At 51.6% G+C, this 14,510-nt stretch overlaps 1 protein-coding gene across 1 annotated transcript in view; it reads left to right on the forward strand.

The window, feature by feature from the left end:
• Col13a1 (collagen type XIII alpha 1 chain) overlaps nucleotides 1-14,510 on the forward strand; it is a 137,090-nt gene that overhangs the window by 96,498 nt on the left and 26,082 nt on the right. The window contains exons 21-29 of the mRNA XM_050142889.1: nucleotides 2,513-2,557; nucleotides 3,821-3,853; nucleotides 6,295-6,321; nucleotides 9,423-9,509; nucleotides 10,073-10,126; nucleotides 11,234-11,278; nucleotides 11,601-11,669; nucleotides 12,519-12,542; nucleotides 14,201-14,263. Of these exons, the coding sequence (XP_049998846.1) occupies nucleotides 2,513-2,557; nucleotides 3,821-3,853; nucleotides 6,295-6,321; nucleotides 9,423-9,509; nucleotides 10,073-10,126; nucleotides 11,234-11,278; nucleotides 11,601-11,669; nucleotides 12,519-12,542; nucleotides 14,201-14,263 (447 nt within the window). The remainder of the gene's footprint in view (nucleotides 1-2,512; nucleotides 2,558-3,820; nucleotides 3,854-6,294; nucleotides 6,322-9,422; nucleotides 9,510-10,072; nucleotides 10,127-11,233; nucleotides 11,279-11,600; nucleotides 11,670-12,518; nucleotides 12,543-14,200; nucleotides 14,264-14,510) is intronic.

Raw genomic sequence — 14,510 nt, forward strand, 5'->3', positions numbered from 1 at the left:
TCCTAGAAACTTCAAAGGACACAGAACCTGTTGATTCTGGGGGTGGGGACACGTGAGGGGCCTCCTAGGAGCTGGGACAGGCCTTCAAGATCACTTAGTGTGGGGGGCTGGAGAGATGGCTCAGAGGTTAAGAGCACTGACTGCTCTTCTAGAGGTCCTGAGTTCAATTCCCAGCAACCACATGGTGGCTCACAGCCATCTGTACTGAGATCTGGCACCCTCCTCTGGCATGTGGGCATACATGGAGGCAGAATGTTGTATATATGATAAATAAATAAATCTTTAAAAAAAAAAGATCACTTAGTGTGGCCCTAACCATATGTCTCTAGAACCACATGACTGCAGTTTCCCCCCTTTCCACGTGCAGCTTCCACCCATTGTTTTTTTGGCACCCTGTTAAAGAGCCAGCGTCCTCCAAGGGTGACTGGCTGCCTGGGAGTCACAGTCGTCGCATGCTGGGCAGTGGAGCCAAGACCCTTTGGAGCACTTGGAGCACCCACTTGCCCAGCTACAGGATGGAGAGGCCCACCACCACCAGGGAGCCTCTGGGATCCCTACTGGAAAAGTGAGGCAGAGAGCAATCAAAACCATAGGCTTGGACAGCTGTGAGACCCAAGCCACAAAGCCAAGCACGGCACTGAGCCAGCGGAGCCAAGCCGAGCACAGTTTCACCTGTGCCTTTGGAACTGAAAAAACTCAAGAGGGCAATAGAAAAGGAGGCCCTAAATCTCACAAAGGCATGCCATGGCTTCAAAGTGTGTCACTGTCCTTCAGCCATGGCCACGCCAGCCCCCCCCCCCTTCCCTCTCCGGAGCAGCATCTTGGATCCCGAAGGGTGCCTCGCCCCCAGCCAGGAAGCAATGCTCTCTGGCCTATCCAGAGGTCAGACAGGGCAAGCCCCTAGGCTGGAGCTGAGCAGCGAAGCTAATGCCTGAAGAGAGCCCCGGGTGTGGGGTCAGCCAGGCGCCCCTGCTTCCTGCCCTGCAAAAAGGGCAGGAGGGAGGGAAGTCCTGAGGCCCTGAGACCAAGATCAACCAAGGGGGGGCTGGGGGTGAGGAAGAGGGAGCTCAGCCACCCTACAGAGGACCGTTCCTGAGAAGGAAGTAAGGATGGCTGGTTCTTTTGTGTGCACAGGCTTGCCTTCGCAGGGTCAAGCCAGCTGAGCTAAGGACAATCTGGGTTAGCCCATGTGCGTGGCTTCTCAGCTGCCCTCCAGCTGCAGACTGTTTCTCCCCAGTAGAAGCATCATTGGCCATCTTGGAGGCACAGGAGGGGACAGAGGAACCCCACCAAGATCCCCTTCTGGACTTTTATCCAAACTAAGACTCCTTTTTCTGGAACCGTGGACCAGACCTCTCCTCCCCAGCTCTAACTGATCTCCCTCCCCAGAACCATGCAAGCAGCCAGGGTGGGGCTGGAGGCAGAGCGGGGGGGGGGGGGGGATAGATCCACTTTGATCTCACTGTGCAAAACAGAAGTGTAAACTCAGAGAGAAAAACAGTCATGCTGACACCTAGACCAGCATCACACACTGGAGGTGGGAAGGATCTTAGAGACCTTGCAGAAAGCTCGGGAGTAAACCAAATAGGAGCTTCTGAGCAGCCAGGCCTTCCCAAGGTGACAGCCCTCCAACATCCCTGCACACACAAAGGGACTCTATCTAGGACAGTGGTTTTCAACCTTCCTAATGCTACGACCCTCTAATACAGTTCCTCATGTTGTGGTGACCCCCCAGCCATAAAGTTACTTTGTTGCTACTTTGTAACTGTAATTTTGTTACTGTTATGAATCACAATGTAAAGATCTGATAGGCAACCCCCAAAGTGTGTTGCCACCCACAGGTTGAGAACCACAGGACTAGGGAGGGACTCCTCCTGGCTAAGTCAGAGGGGTGGAGTCCATTGGAATCTTATCAGGGGACCTGGTCCTCTAGAGATGAGTGCCACCGAGGACCCTGAGAAGTCTTTAAGACCACTGTGGCCAAGATGGCAAAGTTCAGAGAAGGTCCTCCTGCACCCTCTGCTGGCCACAGAGCAGACTTGCCCGTGTGGACCCCTCTGGCGCCCTGAGGTGTTTGGACATAAAAGTTGGGGGTTTCTGTAGAACAATCCTGCCTGGGTGACAGAGTGAACTCAAGGCCAGCCTGCACAGCTTAGTGAGGCCGTGTCTCAAAATTAAAGGTAAAGACATCTCACAGGGATAGAGTTTAACAGTAAAACGATTCCCTAGCGTACATGAAGCTCCGGGTTCAGTCCTGTGTTAGGGGTTGGGATACAATGTGAGGACCCAGAACTGGGGCGGCATGAGGACAGTAAAGGGTCTCACAGAGTCCTAAATATGACTTTGAACTGCGGAAGCAGCAGAGAGTCATGAGGCCATGGGAGGGATGACACCTTTACGACCACAGTGGTTTACTTTCATCAGGAAACAAGGATGGACACAGACTTCAGAGTACCGGGCTCAGCAGCCATAATGCTGAATCTGATCCTTTTCTCATGGTTTCTCTTTCCAGGGAGAACGAGGCATGCCAGGAATGCCCGGCAAGCATGGAGCAAAGGTACCCATCCCTCTCTGTGTATATTCCTCTCCAAAACTCTGGGAACCTTAGTTCCTTCTTGGATCCCTTCCTTCTCACAATCTGTTGGGAAAATGGGGTCAGCCCTCCCTCAACCACGCCCCTTTGTATATCTGTCTTTTTTAACATGAGTGAGGCTAACATGATGTGGCTCTTGTTGCCTCCTGGGCTTTCTGGATCATAAAAACCCTCCTCAGCTATCAGTTCTAGTATGGTCCTGAGTCCAAAGAAAACAAGAATCCCAACGTCCTCCTCTTGGGCATGATGATGATGTACACAGTGTTCTGTCTGCAGGCCAGAAGGGGGCGCCAGATCTCATTACAGATGGTTGTGAGCCACCATGTGGTTGCTGGGAATAGAACTCAGGACCTCTGGAAGAGCAGCCAGTGCACTAAACCTCTGAGCCATCTCTCCAATCCCTCTTGGGCTTTTCTAAATGGAACTTTAAACAACATTGTCACCTCAAAGTATGTGGTCTTGGGGAAATATGAAAATGAATTTCGCAAACCAGGTGTGGTGGTACACACACGTGATCCAGCACTTTGGAGGTGGAGATAGGAGGATCAGGAGTTCAGGACCAGCCTGTACAACTGCACATAAATGGAGTGGTGCATGCCTATAACGCACTGGGAAGAGGGAACGGGGATCCTGTGCGCTTGCTGACCAACCAGTCTAGACAACCAGTGGGCGCCAGGTTCAGTGAGAGAGCCTGTCTCAAAAACTACGGTAGAGAGCAGTAGAGGAAGAACCTGGCATTAACCGCTGGCCTCCACATGTGTTTACATGGGGCTATATCCCTACAAACACACGTGCATACACACATACACAACACACAAAGGAAGGAGTGGGGTTGCTCCCGGTTCTTGAGGGCCGAGGTCTTGAGAGCTGTGAGTAGCAGTAGCCCCACTTATACAGAAGGGTGTACTCTACTTTGGCGAACCCAGTGCCTTCCTATGGAGTTGCCTGGTAGTCTCCACCCTTTGGCCACAGGGACCTAGCCCAAGCTTCTCTGTCCCCACTGTACATTCCAGTGAAGTCCCGGTAGTTCGGCAGATGGACAGCCCATATTCCCATCCTCAAGTGTGCTCTTGGGGCGCCAAGCTCAGTATGTCACATTCTCCCACATTCGGGCATTGCTGGTTGTCAGTCAGCAGAAATGCGCAGGCTAGAAGGCCAGGCGGAGCTGCTTGGCTAGCTGCCTCTGAATTCAGAGAACCTCATGCCTTTTTTTTTTTTCTCTACCAGGGGGCTCCTGGGATCGCCGTGGCTGGGATGAAGGTTGGTAGACACTGTTGCTGTATGTATTAGGGGCAGAGTATCATGAGACCACAGAGCTGGGGCACAGGGGCTCAGCGGCATGGCAGTGGGACCCAGGGGAGAACAGAGGTTTCAGCCAGGTCTCCAGCCTCCATTCAGGGCCTCCTTAGCCTGCCACTGAGAGAAGCCAGATCTTTCCCAAACTCAGAACCAGCTTCCACCGGCTTCCAAAGCCTACAAGAGAAGAGCCAACATCTTTTCCCTGTAACCCTTTACTAAGCCAGTGGGTACCATGAGGGTGCCCAATGGTACCCAATCTTGATCTTTGCAGCAGCTCTGCTCATCAGGGGTCACCACTACCACCCTTCCTCCTGGGATGCTCCTAACCTGCCCATCCTTCTAGGGTGGCAGTTCTCTCTCTCTTTTTCTTTTTTTTTTTTTTTTTGTTTATTTTTAAAACAATCTTTTCTCATTTTACATACCAACCCCAGTTCCCTCTCCCTACCCCACTCCTACTCCCCCACTTTCCACCCACCCCCATCCCCATCTATTCTTCAGAGAGGATAAGGCTTCCTATGGGGAGTCAACAAAGTCTAGCACTCACTTTGAGGCAGGATCAAGGCCTTCCCCCCTATATCTAGGCTGAGCAAGGAGTCTCTCCGAAGATGCTTCAAAAAGCCAGTTCAAGCACGAGGGATAAATCCTGGTCCCACTGCCAGTGGCCCTACAGACTGCCCCAGCCACACAACGGTCCCCCACATTCAGAGGGCCTAGTTTGATCCTATGCAAGTTCCCTCACTCAGTCTGGAGTCAGTGAGCTACCATTACTTCGGGCCACTTGTTTCTGTGGGTGTCCCCATCATGGTCTTGACTCCTTTGCTCATATTATCACTCCTCCCTCTCTTTGGACTCTGGGAGCTCAGCCCAGTGCTAACTGTGGATCTCTGCATCTGCTTCCATCACTTGACAGATGAAGTTTCTGTGTTGACAAGGGAAAAGCCAGTTCAGGTATCCTCTCCACTATTGCTTAGGGTCTTAGCTGGGGTCATCCTTGTTGATTCCTGGGAATTTCCAGGTTTCTTGCTAGACCCATAATGACTCCCTCAATGAAAATATCTCTTTCCTTGCTCTCCCTCTCTGTCCTTCCCCCATCTCAGCCATCCCATTCCCTCATGTTCCCCTCCCTCTTCCCTTCTCCTCTTCCCCTCCCCTTCTGCCCTCCTTTCCCCCCTCCACAGACACCCACAATTTTCTCAGGAGTTCTTGTCTATTTCCCCTTACCAAGGGGATCCATGTATGTCTCTCTTAGGGTTCTCCTTGTTACCTAGCCTCTCTGGGGTCATGGACTATAGGCTGGTTATCCTTTGCTTTACGTCTAATATCCACTTGTGACTGAGGATATACCGTGTTTGTCTTTCTTGATCTAGGTTACCTCACTCAGGATGATTTTTTTTTCTAGTTCCTTCTGTTTACCTACAAATTTCAAGATGTCGTTTTTTACCACTGTGTAGTACTCCATTGTGTAAAGTACCACATTTTCTTTACCCATTCTTTGGTTGAGGGGCATCTAGATTATTTCCAGGTTCTAGCTATTACAAACAATGCTGCTATGAACATAGTTGATCAAATGTCCTTGTGGTATGAGTGTGCATACTTTGGGTATATGTCCAAAAGTGGTATTGCTGGGTCTTGAGGTAGATTAATTCCAATTTTCTGAGAAACCGCCATACTGATTTTCAAAGTGACTGTACAAGTTTGCACTCCCACCAGCAATGGAGGAATATTCCTTCATTCTGTATCCGTGTTTTTGATCTTAGCCATTCTGACTAGTGTAAGATGGTATCTCAAAGTTATTTTGATTTGCATTCCCCTGATAGCTAAGGATGTTGAGTGTTTTCTTAAGTGTCTTTTGGCCATTTGAGATTTTTCTGTTGAGAATTCTCTATTTAGATCTGTACTCCATTTTTCAGTTGAATTATTTGGTATTTTGTTGTCTAGTTTTTTGAGTTTTTTATATATTTTAGAGATGAGTCCTCTGTTTGATGTGAAGATTCTTTAGCTGACTGCTGTTTTGTCTTATTGAGTGTGTGTTCTTGGGCAATTCTCAACCTGTGGATCATAACCCCTTGGCCCTTTCACAGGGGTCACCTAAGATCATCAGGAAACAGAGATAAACATTATGATTCATAACAGTAGCAAAATTACAGTTGTGAAGTAGCAACAAAAATAACTTTATGGTTGGGGGTCATCACAATGTGATGAACTGCATTAAAGGGATGAAGCATTAGGAAGGTTGAGAACCACTGATCTAGGGGAAAATGAGACCCCCGGAAGCAGCCTCCCAGAAGGCTTTTATCCTGGAGTTTCCCCTGAGCAGAGGAAGTGCCCCTCCCTCCAAGCAGAGAGCCCTTGTTCCCCCTTTGACTCTCTCTCTTCACTGAGTCTTCTTTGTTTCCACACAGGGCGAGCCTGGGACTCCAGGAGCCAAGGTACTGATGAAAAGGGAATCCTGCAGGGCGTAGAAAAATGAGATTGACTGTGGGGTGAGGCTCGCAGGGACCACCAATTTGCTTCTGGCCCCCTAAGGCCCAGCCCGGGTATATGTGAGCAGACTGCAAGGAATCTCCTCTTCCCTAGCCGTGCCTGCATGCGTGGCAGCTATGCATGCGTGGCAGCTATGCATGCAGGCAGGGCTTTCCCTGCATGCATGGGGGAAGGGGGAGGGTGGGGAGGCCGTGATATACTGTCCACTGCACTTAACCTGGTGTCTCATCTTATCTGGAACAACAGCAGATGTAGCATGACAAAAATGTCCAACGAACTTGAAAATCACTGTGTTAAAAAGTCTTCCGTGGAGTCAGGCCAGGTGCACAGGCCTAGAATCTTGCCTCCATGGGATGCTGAGGCAGGAAGGTCCCAAACTCAAACCGAGCACACTCAACTTGGCAAGACTTTTGGTCAAGGGAAGGATAAAAGAGGGCTAGGGATAGTGGATGTGTGCTTATCTGGCATGCAGGAGGCCTGGGGTGTGTGTGTGGGGGGGTGCTCAATGTGCTCTGGGAAATCCTGAAAAGCCAATACAGTATGCAGTCCCCATATATTTATCTGAACACCTCTCGTTTACAGGGTACCTGGGAATAGTTGTCTGGAAACCCTGGTCTCTGATTCCACCCCATCCTTCCCTCACCACCATGACCTTTTATCAATGGCTTTCTCTTATCACCGAGAGAGATGCAAGGAAGCTAGTGCCCCAGATGTGCTGGGAAAGACGGCACAGAGGGTAGGACAGAATGCCTCAGGGGACACCGGCCCCAGGGGCTCCACCCTGTAGCTACTGTGCTGGGTAGACATGATGTGGAAGAAAGGGGTGTGCCATGGACCAGCCAACCTGGGGACACAAACCCTTCCAGAAGTCCTTGGCTACCAGCAAAAGGCCAGGGGACAAGGACCGTACCTCGTCATCTTGTTGCCAGGCTTTTCTGTAGATAGGACATGTATCTTTTGCTCTAGCTATTGGGAGTGCCAGGCAAAAACCCACCCCAGGGGCAGCCCAGACAAGGCTGGGCAGTGGGGAGCTAGTCAGGTCTTCCTTTTCCCTACTCCCAGTCGTCCTGCCTGGCTCTCTACCTCCTTTCCTGCCTCCATACCCTGTTACCAGGCAGCCTGTACCCAAGGGCAAGCTGCAGGGAGATGACACCTACAGACTCAGGGCATCATCTTTGCTGGCTCCAACTGGAAGATCATGAGGACTGTGGCCCCAGAGTCCCCCAGATCATGTTCTTGTATACAGAAATGGCATTACCACACTCTGCACTGTGGAGACAAGAATTCTAATGCCAACCTGAATCAACTCCCCACTGGTTGTTGGGGGTGGGGTGACCTTTCCAATGGGCACTGCTCTGGAGTGAATTATGCCCCCCCAAATTCATATGCTGAAGCCCAGAGCCCCAAGGTGTCTGTACTAGAAGATAGGGCTTTTAGGGGATAATAAAGGTTAAGTGAGGTCACAAGGGTGGGACCCTAACCTGATGGCCCTGGTGGACTTATCAGAAGAGGATAGTCTTCCTCTTTGCCAAGTGAGAACAGACTGAAGACAGCCATCTACGAGCCAGGAGAGCCTGTCCCTTCTCCCTTGCACAGGGACCAGATGGCAGTTGGGCATGATAAGAGATTAGCCCTCGGCTATTTCAGCCACCCAGGCACCGTGCTTTGTTACAGCACCATGCTGGATCATACAGACGCTGTGGCGGCAAAGTGAAGACGGTACCCTAAGAGGCGGGCCATGCGAGATCTGGAAGAGACTGGCTCTGCCATTAGCTCAGTAAGGAGCCGTCCGAAGTCACCTGTCTCAGGGGCAGACTGGCTCCACCTACAAAATGAGGCTTGGATTCCTAGTAGCCCTACAGGGCTCAGCAATTTGTGCCATGGGGACAGATAGCTGAGTTCTTTAACACTGAACAGAGCTGAAGCAGGGACTCCTGAATCAACGATCCACAGACCAAGTGAATCAACAGCAGAACTTCCGTCCTCTCAGCCCTAAAGGCAGGAGTCCAAGGGCAGGTGGGGCGGGGGAGTACATTCTGAAGCCTTTTGCTCTCTAGTGATTTAGGACAGTTTTCATGACCCCTCAGCTTGCAGATGCCTCACCTCGTCTACTTCCATTTTCACGAATCAGCTGTGTGTCTGTGTCTGTCTGTCTGTCTGCAGACTTCCCCATCCTATGATGTCATGGGAAAATGGGGTCCTATCTCCTACAGCGTGATCACCTTCATATTTGATCTTAATTGATCCTCAGTTACCCAATTTCCAAAACAGGTCATTTTCTGAAGTACTAGAAGTTAGGACTTCAACACCAAACTTTGCTGGAACTCAATTTAGTCCATGACACAAACTTCTCAAAAAGGACATTCTGGCCTATGGGTTCTGTCTAGAAGCAGGAGAAGGTAGACAGAAAAGACAGGGGCCAGTGTGGGGGGGAGAGGGGAGGGGACAAGGGGGGCAGACATAAAGGCAACAGCAAAGTGGATACAAGGGAGAATTCCCAAGCTCTGACTTTCCAAGCTGCTCTCCTCTCCTCTCCCTTCCAGGGGTTCCCAGGAGAGGGGGACTCAGCTGTGTGCTGTGCCCAGGGTTTCTGCTCCATCCTGAGAATTCTAAGAGCCAGGCTCACATGGGAACAGAGCAGGGGTGTCAACCATTGCCCGTCTGAAGAGCATTAGGAAAGAATAAGTCAGGATGGAGGTTCCAACAGGAAGCAGAGACCAAGCAGGGGCTGATAGACAAGAGCCAGGGGAGCCACAAGGGAGGCAGAGGCGGGTGCATCTCTGTGAGTGCGAGGCCAGCCTGGTCTACAGAGCAAGTTCCAGAACAGCCAGAGCTACACAGAGAAACCTGTCTTGAAAACAAAACGAGAAGGGCTAGGGGAGCAGTGCTCTAAGACAGTAGGGCACTGCCTCCCCAGACATCCTGAAGAAGCTGTTCTCAATCTCACTCAATATCTCTCTCTCTCTCTCTCTCTCTCTCTCTCTCTCTCTCTCTCTCTCTCTCTCTCTCTCCATCTCTCACTCTCAATCTCACTCTCTCTCCCCAGGGAGAAAAAGGTGATGCAGGCAATGCCATTGGAGGAGGCAGGGGGGAGCCTGGCCCCCCAGGGCTCCCTGGGCCCCCTGGGCCAAAGGTGAGTCTTTGGCATCTATGCATCTATGTCAATAGAGATGTGGAGCCCCAAAGAGGAGCAGGTAGCTAGAACCAGGAGGGCAAGGTGTTAAGCCGTGTGGTTGCTGCCTTCCCAGCATCCTAGAGAAACAGTTCCAGCCTAACTCAGCATAAGCTGTGACTTTGCCAGAGGTGGCACCACCACCCCATGCTCTCTGACCTGGGGTCATAGGTCATGAGGTTGTCACAGTTTGGGTCTCAATGGGAACTTGCAGATTCCTGTACTCCGTGTCTATATCTCTTGATATAAGGGAGGAGAGTTAGAAAGCTGTGTCCCCAAACTCTGGTCCACTTTCCAGGGCCACTAAAAGAAGTACTAGAGTGGCCTCTGCCTTCATGTCTCTCCTGACACAGCCCATCCTGAACTCACGGGGATCTCTACCCTGATTCCCAAGGCCTCTGTGTCCCCTTCTGTTGCCCAGGCAGGCAGGACCTGGTACAATGTGTCTTTCCAGCAGACCTCTGGCTCTCCAGTATCTGACCTGGCTGCCCAGTGTGTCCTCACCTTCTTTCTCTGCTTCCTAGGGAGAAGCTGGTGTGGATGGCCAGGCTGGACCCCCAGGACAGCAAGGAGACAAGGTAGAGTCCCCCACAGTCAGGAACAACATGATGAGGATGGTTAGGGGTGTTCAAACACAACTCAGGAAACCAACCATCCCTAGTCTGACTTGACCCCAGTGCTGACCCTGGGCTAGCCAGCAATGGTTCCTGATTCCATCTCGAGACTGGAACCTCAGAGAAGCATCCGCTGAGACAATGGGTGTGCAAAAGCCTGCCTTGGAGAATGGGACACTTCGGCTGGGGAACAAGTCTGAACCCTGGCTTATAGTAGCTTCTCAAGCCACAGATCTAGATGGAGAACTCCTTCCTCTCCGGCTCTCCCTGCCTCTTTCACAGGCCCATGATAACCAAAATGCTGAGGGGAGAGGGACACAGAGGACAGTTCCTCAGAGGGCCAGTGGCAGCGTCATCTGAGCTGAGTTGACAAAGCATTCAAGTTCTCTTTGTCTTTGACTTTGTGTTTTGCCTTCAAAGGTCACAGGAAAACTAGATGTGTGATTTGCCCTTCACTTGACACCCCTGTTCCATCTATTCCATGTCACTTGGTCCTATTTCCATTAGGAACAGCCCCCAGCCCCTGGCCCACCCTAGGACATCAGTATCCCTGTAGCTGTGGCATCCCTGGACTCCGTGTTTCGCCCTGTGGTCCTCTCTGTCCCAGGGAGAGTGGTCCCTAAAAGGATCGCATGGGCTCATTGAGACCATCACTGGGCACCAGAAAATGAGCCCCTGCAACCAATGCAGAATGGAAGTCAGAGGAAGCAGAGGGCTAGAAACCAGACGCCAAGGTTGTGACTGGTTTAGGGAACTGGGGAGAGGTGGCCAAAGGGACAGAGGAGAATCTCTAACAACACAGGACAGAAAAGAAGGAATAACATTAAGTGCAAAAGGAGTAGAACCCCGAGGAACTCAAACTCAGAGGAAGAAAGTGCGGGCAATGTTAGGGATGTTTCTGGAAGGGGGCAGAGCCTGCACTGAAGCATACAGGGAGGTTTGTCCTGTTGGCTTGAGCCAAGATGAATGGTCTGCCTGGTCCCTCCGTGACCCCTGAAGTGTAGCTCACTTGAGGACATCAATGCTCGCACATTCAGCCTATCAACCATCTCACTCATTTGTCTGCCACAGGGGCAGCCAGGAGCAGCTGGGGTGCAGGGACCAGCTGGCCCCAAGGTATGTTCGCCTACTTGGAGTTGTAGCATGAAGGGACTTGACCCTGAGCTTGTGGAGAGGTGGGAAGGGAACCATGCGCTGTCCCTAGGAGGGGAGTCTGTTTAACCATGCTGGCTAGACTCATCCATCTCTGGGCCTGTGTACTTTAAGCTCAAGCACACACTGCTCGTTTCTTCCACAAGGCCTTGAGCACCTTGGTAAACAGCCCTGGATGCTCTGTGCCACCCCGTGTCCAGGCAGCTACAGGGACCGCCACCATAGGCTGCAGGCTCTCAGACCCCTCCTGTCCCAGGCTCTGACTGAGCTCTCCTCTGCCTTCTAGGGCTCCAAGGGTGAACCTGGGAAGGGAGAGATGGTGGATTACAATGGAAACATCAACGAGGCGCTTCAGGTGAGTGGGCTCCACTCTAGAGGCTGGCAATCTCCAAGTCCTAGTGGATGTCTTAGTCCAGCTGGTCAAACTTGGCTCTGGCCAAGCAAAGAGCCATTGGGAGTCCCCTTCTTCTCATAAAATGCCACCCCTCAGTGCTCTGGGGGCTCATGGCTCGTGGGCACCCCCTTCACCTGGTAGGAGCTGCCGCTCCCTCTCTGAAACACAGTTTTCCGGCAGTTTCATCCTGTTTCAAGTTCATGAGCCCCCGTCTTTTAAATAGGTGCCCCATCTTGGCACATTCACTCATGGCTGGCTCATGGTGGCAGTAAGTGGAAGAGCTGTCCCATGTGCTGAAGGGTTTTTAGCCTATTTCAGCCCACTAGACTGGCGGCCCCCACACCCCGTCTTTACTCGAGACCAGGCAGTTCCGGAGCTGCAGCGTGTGAAGCCGTGTGGAGGTGTAGGAGTCTTTGTCAGGGCCAACAGGTCAGCTGCCCGCTGAGCTTTAGGGAAGTGCTTTGGCAGCCTCTGCTCTGGGTTCTGGGAGAAAAAGAAAGAACAGGGGAAGCCCCTGCAGGAATTAAGAAGAAAAGGGGTGCTATGTCCTTCTCACCTTCAGTTAAGAGCTCACAGCCCACAGTAAGCAGGTCTAGTCCACCCAGGACAGCATTGAGCTTTTGAGAACCCCTATCTGGATGTTTCCCATCCAAATGACAACCCTTTGGGATGTGTGGGGGTGGCACAGCCCCAAGAGCCCATCTGTGAGGTCTTCCTCCGCCCCGTGTCTTCCGAGGGACATGATTGCAGAGGAGGGCTGGCAGCTGGAGCCTGTTGTCCTCCAGCTAATTGTGTGTTTTTTTTTTCCAGGAGATCAGGACACTGGCCTTGATGGTGAGTCGCGTGCGCTCCTCCCTGGTTTTCCCTCAGGCACTTGGTTGGACATGGAGAGTACAGTCTAGAGTTCTGACCTCCAGAAGGCATGGACTGAGCTTCTGGGTCATGCCAGGCAGAGGGTGCAGCAAGCCTGGGCAGGGGAGGGAACTGTGTGTCCCTCTATCAGGGCTATTGGTGGTGACAGCTCCTCGTCTACACAGTGGTTCACACAGGCACAATGTGAACTCTGGATGGTATTTGCAATATCTCTGGGGCACAGTTTCTCTCTCTCTCTCTCTCTCTCTCTCTCTCTCTCTCTCTCTCTCACCCTTCCTCTCTCTCTCTCTCTCTCTCTCTCTCTCTCTCTCTCTCTCTCTCTCTGAAAAATGAGTAGCAGCTGTCTATGCAATTTCAGTATCTGTGCCTGGAAAAACCCTGCAATTCCAAGCTGGGTTCTGCACATGTGCCAACCAGCGGCAGGCTCGAGGAAAACGTTTGTAGTTATGACAACTGTCACCAACTCCAGCCTCCACGGTGGAGAAGGAAAGGGTCCCTAAGGTTCCAGAAGTGCGGGAGTCTCTTTTCCTCTAATATTTGGAAACTATGCAGCAGGATGACACACAAAGTGACTCACACCTATAGTCCTAGGACCCAGGAGGCAGAGACAGGAGCGTCACCCCCAAGTTCAGGGCCAGCCTGGTCCATGTAGCGAATTCTGACCCAGCTGGAGCCACCGACAAGACCTGGTCTCAGACAAACTCTTATCTCCAGGGACACCTCATCCCTGGACACTGGTACAAACCACAAGGTTCCAGAACCAATGAACTTCATATGGGAACATTAAAATATATTATTTTAAAAGGCCATTAGAAGTAGGGAGGATAGCTCAGTTGGTAATATGCTTGCTGGACTTTTGAACACAAAGACCCAAGTTTGATCCCTAGAACCCACATAAAAAGCCAAGCGTTGGGCCCGGGAGATAGCTCAGCACATGAAGCTGTTTACTGTACATACCTGGTGACCTGAATGTCATCCAGGGAAAAAAAGAGAACCAGCTCCCACAAGGTTGTCCCCTGACCTCCACATTTGTGCTGTAGCTTGTTTGTGCATGCATGAGTACACACACACACACACACACACACACAAACACACACCTGAGGAAATGTTACATTTGAAAGTGACTGATCCTCAGGACCGCGAGGGGTGCACCCACACACTGAGACAATGGGGATGTTCTATCGGGAACTCACCAAGGCCAGCTGGCCTGGGTCTGAAAAAGCCTGGGTTAAAACCGGGTCTCGCTAAACATAGCGGACAATGAGGACTACTGAGACCTCAAGAACATTGGCAATGGGTTTTTGATCCTACTGCACGTATTGGCTTTGTGGGAGCCTAGGCAGTTTGGATGCTCACCTCACTAGACCTGGATGGAGGTGGGTGGTCCTTGGACTTCCCACAGGGCAGAGAACCCTGATTGCTCTTTGGGCTGATGAGGGAGGGGGACTTGATTGGGGGAGGGGGAGGGAAAGGGGAGGCGGCAGTGGGGAAGAGACAGAAATCTTTAATAAATAAATAAAAAGAAAGAAAGAAAGAAAGTGACTGATCCCTGTAAACCACATAGAGCCCTCTGGTGACAGCTACCCCTTCTGCTATAAAGTTCTTCCTTTCCTTTCTAGGGTCCTCCTGGTCTTCCTGGACAAACAGGCCCACCTGGACCTCCAGGGAGTCCAGGCCAAAGGGTAAGACTTGCCCTGTTGAGGGATGGGGACTGGGGAGGTGGGGACTGGGAAGGTGGGGGGCAGAGTGAGGTGTTTAAAATGCTGAAAGGGCCGGGCGGTGGTGGCACATGCCTTTAATCCCAGCACTCGGGAGGCAGAGGCAGGAGGATTTCTGTGAGTTTGAGGCCAGCCTGGTCTACAAAAGCTAGTTCCAGGACAGGGACCAAAAAGCTATGGAGGAACCCTGTCTCGAAAAAAAAGAGTGTCA

Source organism: Alexandromys fortis, unplaced genomic scaffold (genome assembly GCF_014885135.2).
Source record: "Alexandromys fortis isolate MF-2015 unplaced genomic scaffold, M_Fortis_MF-2015_v1.1 scaffold_9, whole genome shotgun sequence".
Taxonomy (NCBI): Eukaryota; Metazoa; Chordata; class Mammalia; order Rodentia; family Cricetidae; genus Alexandromys; species Alexandromys fortis.